This window comes from Mastigoproctus giganteus, chromosome 10, assembly GCF_048544385.1.
Source record: "Mastigoproctus giganteus isolate SK-2022 chromosome 10, ASM4854438v1, whole genome shotgun sequence".
Classification (NCBI taxonomy): Eukaryota; Metazoa; Arthropoda; class Arachnida; order Uropygi; family Thelyphonidae; genus Mastigoproctus; species Mastigoproctus giganteus.
The window spans coordinates 197,044,470-197,050,634 of NC_143584.1; the positions used below are offsets into that span (position 1 = coordinate 197,044,470).

Sequence of the window (6,165 nt, forward strand, 5' to 3'; positions counted from 1 at the left end):
TTTAAATTATTTAGCTTATATTGATCATCACAGAAACAGAGAACCTCTTGTCGTTTTTTGCCTTCATTCTGGGTGGTTGGCCCCAGTTGAAGTCATCTAGATTGTTCGGTAAAAAGCGATAATATATATATATATTTTTTTTTTTTTTTGCGTTTTCTTAGATCCCTGATGGTATTATTATTGGATTGATTTACTTTTTCTAATAATTCTTTATATTATATATATATATATATCGCTTACTTTTGTTTTTATTTAATGCATTTCATTGTTCTAAAGGAATTGATAGTCACACAACTGTTACCTCTATATGAATTTTAATCATACAATTTGAACTGGTAGAAAATCCAGAAGTGTTATTTTTTGTAAGGACTTTTTACGAGTTTCTACAACTAAAAGATTTGTCCTTGGAACTAATGCAGAGCTGTTTTTATGAGAATCTTTTCTTTTTCTTCTTAACAATGAAAACCAACTGAAGGATGTCTCTCTTGTATACAAACTGAGATGGTTTGAGATAAATTTCTCACACACTCCACTGGTTGTCGCAATGAATGGTTGTCTCAATTATGAACACAAATATCTCTTTTCAGAGACCAATTTCTTGAAAACTGATTCACAACAAATTGGACAGGTGAAAGAGTTTTTCTCATTACAAATCTACACATGGGTTGTTACTTCTATTTATCAGGCACTTCTTTTCATAGGTTTCAAAACGGCAAGATCTGATACCAAAGTATTGCCACAGAAATTGTAATTTTCCCTTAATAAGAGCATTCTTCACTCAAAGATTTCTGCTTGATATGTACAATGAGAAGAACTTGAGATTCTTTATGTAAACATCTTAACAGGTTTGATAGATGGAAGGCTATTTTGTGTGTGATCTTAACTGTGATTGCTGAATAATCCGAGGGAACAGATTGGAGAGCTCAAAATACTTTGAATGAAATCATAAATAAATTTTGAGATGCCTTCTTCCTGCAAACATCCTCTCACAGGTTGGCCAACAGAATACTTTTCTCGAGTGGGAACTCTTGTAGTTTTTGAATTTTCTTTCTGAAAACTTCTCATGGATTGGACGGCTGAAAGGTTTTACCCCAGTATGAATGTTGAAATGGCTCGTGAAACTTTCTTTTCGTGAAAACGTCTTACATGTTAAACATCTGAATGCGTTCTGCTCAGTATGTAGTTTCAGATGATTCTTAAGGCGCCCTTTCTTTGAGAACTTTTTCACGCAGATTGGACCCCAGATGGTATTTCAGATTTTCAGTAAAGACAACTTCCACAAGGTTCGACAGATTAGGGGTTTTCTCCAATATGAATTCTAAGGTATATTGTTAGGTCTCCACTCTGTGAGAACTTTTTCTCACAGGTTGGACAGCTGAAAAGTTTTTATTTGGTATGAACTCTGAGATGGATCTGAAGTTGGTGTTTCCATGAGAACTGTTTCTCACAAGTTGAACAGCTGAAAGGTTTTCCTCCACTATGAATTCTGAGGTGTGCTCTTTGTGAGAACTTCTCACAGTTTGGACAGTTAAAAGGTTTTCTTTGGTATGAATTGTGAGATGGTTTTGGAGTTTGCTTTTCTGTTAGAACTTCTCACAGGTTGAACAAAAACCTTTCACCTCACAGGTTGGACAGCTGAAAGGTTTTTGTCACTATGAATCTGAAGTATTTTGTAAGGTTTCTGTTCTGTGAGAACTTGCTGGTTGGATAGCAGAAAGGTTTTTCTCCACTGAATTTGGATGTATGCTTTGAGAGTTCCACTCTCCGAAAACTTTTCACAGTTTGAACAGATGTAAGGTTTTTCTCCTTTATGAAATCTAAGGTGCGTTGCGAGGTCACCTCTCAATAAGAACTTCTCCTCACAGACTGCACAGCTGAAAGGTTTTTCTCCACTATGAATTCTGAGGTGTTTTAAGGTAACTTCTCTTTGAGAACTTCTTCTCACAGGTTGGACAGATGAAAGGTTTTTCTTCACTATGAATTCGGAGGTGTCTTGAGAAGTCTCTTCTCGCAGAGAATTTCTTCTCACAGGTTGGACAGCTTAAAGATTTTTCTCCAGGATGAATTCTGAGGTGTGTTTCAAGGTTTCCGTTCTGTGAGAACTTCTTCTCACAGATCGGCAGCTGAAAGGTTTTTCTGCACTATGAATGTGGCTTTGGCGTTTTAGAGTTCCACTGTGTGAGAACTTCTTCTCACGCAGTGGAACTCTAAAACGCTCTGTGAGAACTCGCTGGTTGGATAGCTGAAAGGTTTTTCTCCACTGAATTTGGATGTATGCTTTGAGAGTTCCACTCTCTGAAAACTTCTTTTCACGCAGTGGAACTCTAAAACGCTCCGTGAGAACTCGCTGGTTCGATAGCTGAAAGGTTTTTCTCCACTGAGTTTGGATGTATTCTTTGAGAGTTCCACTCTCTGAAAACTTCTTTTCACAGGTTGAACAGATGTAAGGTTTTTCTCCTCCATGAAATCTAAGGTGCATTGCAAGGTCACCTCTCAATGTGAATTTCTTGTCACAGGCTGCACAGCTGAAAGATTTTTCTGCACTATGAATGTGGCATTTTAGAGTTCCACCATGTGAGAACTTCTCAAATATTGGACAGCTGAAAGGTTTTTCTCCACTATGAATTCTGAGGTGGTTTTCAAGGTCTCTTCTCCTTGAGAATTTCTTCTCACAGGTTGGACAGCTGAAAGGTTTTTCTCCACTATGAATTCTGAGGTGAGTTTTAAGGTTTCCGTTCTGTGAGAACTTCTTCCCACAGATTGGACAGCTGAAAGGCTTTTCTCCACTATGAATTCTGAGGTGGTTTTCAACGTCTCTTCTGCTTGAGAATTTCTTCTCACAGGTTGGACAACTGAAAGGTTTTTCTCCACTATGAATTCTGAGGTGTGTTGCAAGGTTTACGTTCTGTGAGAACTTCTTCTCACAGATTGGACAGCTGAAAGGCTTTTCTCCACTATGAATTCTGAGGTGATTTTCAAGGAAACTTCTCCTTGAGAATTTCGTATCACACGTTGAACAACAAAAATGTTTTTTTACACTATGAATTTGGAGGTGGCTTCTGAGGGCCCAACTGTCTGGGAATTTTTTCTTACAGGTTGGACAACTGAATGGTTTTTCTCCACTATGAATTTGGATGTGGCTTCTGATGGCCCCAATGTCTGGGAATTTTTTCTTACGGGTTGGAGAGCTGAAAGGTTTTTCTCCACTATGAATTCGGAGATGTGCTTTCAGATGTCCACTTTCTGTGAACTTCTTGTCACAGGTTGAACAGCTATAAGGTTTTTCTCCACTATGAATTCTGAGGTGTATTGTAAGGCAACTTCTCCGTGAGAACTTCTTCTCACAGGTTGGACAGCTGAAAGGTTTTTCTCCAGTATGAATTCGGAGATGTGCTTTCAGATGTCCACTCTCTGTGAACCTTTTCTCACAGGTTGAACAGCTGTAAGGTTTTTCTCCACTATTAATTCTGAGGTGTTTTGTAAGGTAACTTCTCCGTGAGAACTTCTTCTCACAGGTTGGACAGCTGAAAGGTTTTTCTCCAGTATGAATTCGGAGGTGTGTTGCAAGGGATCCGTTCTGTGAGAATTTCTTCCCACAGATTGGACAGCTGAAAGGTTTTTCTCCTCTATGAATTCGAAGGTGTGTTGCAAGGGATCCGTTCCGTGAGAACTTCTTCTCACAGATTGGACAGCTGAAAGGTTTTTCTTCACTATGAATTTGGAGGTGTGTTGCAAGGGATCCGTTCTGTGAGAATTTCTTCCCACAGATTGGACAGCTGAAAAGTTTTTCTCCACTATGAATTCTGAGGTGGTTTTCAAGGTCTCTTCTCATTGCGAATTTCGTATCACACATTGAAAAACAAAAATGTTTTTTTACACTGTGAATTTAGAGGTCGCTTCTGAGGGCCCCAATATCTGGGAATTTTTTCTTACAGGTTGGACAGCTGAATGGTTTTTCTCCACTATGAATTCGGAGATGTCTTGTGAGGCTCCATCTCTGTGGGAATTTTTTCTCACAGGTTGGACAGCTGAAAGGTTTTTTCCACTATGAATTCGGAGATGTGCTTTCAGATGTCCACTCTCTGTGAACGTCTTCTCACAGGTTGAACAGCTGCAAGGTTTTTCTACACTATGAATTCTGAGGTGTCTTGAGAGATCTCCACTTACTGAGAATTTCTTTTCACAGTTTGCACAACTGAAAGGTTTTTCTCCACTATGAAATCGGAGGTGTCTTGCAAGGTGTCCATTCCGTGAGTTCTTCCCACAGATTGGACAGCTGAAAGGTTTTTCTTCACTCTGAATTCGGACGTGTGCTGTGCGAGTTCCACTCTCTGAGAAATTGTTATCACACACTTGACAAAAATGTTTTTCTCCACTATGAATTCGTAGGTGTCTTGTGAGGTTCCCCCTCTATGGGAATTTTTTTCTCACAGGTTGGACAGCTGAAAGGATTTTCTCCAGTATGAACAGTGAGACGGATTTAGAGTTCTCTCTAAATCCGTTTATGAAATATTTATGAATTATAAATATGTTCATAAATCTCCCTTTATGAATTATTTTTATGAGTATATCTTTCATACAAAACTCATACCAGAAGTTTAGGCCGTTGAAAGGTTTTTCAGCAAGGTGAACTTTGAGATGACTTAAGACTTCCAATTTCTGAGAATTTTTGAACATAGATTGAACTGATAGGTGTCTCCTTATTATGCTCTCTGAGGTGTGTTTCAAGATTTATTCTCTGTAATAACTTCTTCCAAGAAGTATTGCAAATGAAATATCTCTCCTCGTGAAACGACAAATGGGTTTTAAGAGTTCTTCTTCCTTTGAGCTTCTGACCTCAAGTTTTACAGAAAATACATTTGTAAATATTGAGAGAACTACAAAGCTTATTCCTAGAAAGACCTTGAATACCTTTGTTTTCCAGTGAACTTTGGCGAAACGTTTTCGCCGATGAGAATTCACTCAACAGCATTGTGTGAGATTATCTGGGAAGAAATACTCATAATGGTTCAAATTTTCACACTGTTGTGAACATATCTGCAGAAATTTTACTTTTGAAAATCTGTATGGTAGGAGTTTTTTTTTAGGATTTGGACTCGAAACTGTGTTCACATTAAATAAAAATTAATCCTTATAGCAAGCATCATATCAAACAAGTGTTGGATATTATTGTCTGGAAGTATGTGTTGTAGACATACTCCTTCAGCTTATTTCATGTTTCAAGTTGAATACCTTCTTAATTGTTAATAAAGGTTTCTTCTGTGGAAGAAAATATGTATAAATGTCTTTTATCACTCAAATTCTTTATGGAGTGAATTGGTCATAACTATAATATAGTTTTACACATGACATGTCGTAACTTTTGCATAGTATTCTTGATTGGTGCTACTTAGATTGTACCATTTATGTTTATTTATGTCAGGGTCTATCTGCAGGCTATACAGTCTAGAGAAACCTTATTAGAATATGCAAAGCAGATGCTTAGTGTTGAATCTCTCCTTTAGGATTATATGGAGTTTTTCGATTATTAGAAATCTTCACTCTGTTTTAAGTGTTTTCTTATTGAATTCTTCAAAAGTCTTTTCAATAGTGATCTTGTACTTTTCATTAACAGCTTTCGGATGGGATTTTTCTATTAATATGCTGTATGCTTCCTAAAAAAAATAAAAAATTAAATAAGTCATACAAATGCCATTTCAATAAAGCAATATACACTCACCAGCCAAAAACTTTGAAACCTTTATTCAATATCTAGGTAGAGCCACCTTTTTCCCAAATAGGCGGTTGTAAACTTCATGGCATGGATGCCACTAAATCTTTTACGGACACTAGCCTTGCTGACTTTGACCACACTTTCATTGTGATTTGTATGGAACTGTGAGGCCAAATTACCCCATCCAACCTATCCTAGTCATTTTCAATTTAAGTCAGGTGTGGAGAATAAAATGGTCAGAATAGACCATGGAATTATTTGGAATCTCTCAGACCATTCATTTTCAATTTTTATATGTTGGAGGGTTGCAAATGTTGTGTTGAAAGAAAGAAACAATGGGGTTAAAATTATGGGACTGCAGGGTGAATTTGCTTCGAAACAAAAAATAAATAATATATATATGAGGTTACATGACTTTCTAATTGTATCACTGGACCCAGTTTTCAGCAAGA

General features: G+C 37.3%; 1 protein-coding gene across 1 annotated transcript; it reads right to left on the reverse strand.

Annotated features, from left to right (window-relative positions):
• Positions 1–426: 426 nt before the first annotated feature.
• On the reverse strand, positions 427–4,501 carry LOC150079737 (uncharacterized). Its single transcript, XM_090382814.1, has one exon. It carries the CDS (start codon positions 3,851–3,853, stop codon positions 2,042–2,044), a length of 1,812 nt encoding a protein of 603 aa, XP_090238940.1. The 5' UTR covers positions 3,854–4,501; the 3' UTR covers positions 427–2,041.
• Between the last annotated feature and the right edge of the window lie 1,664 nt (positions 4,502–6,165).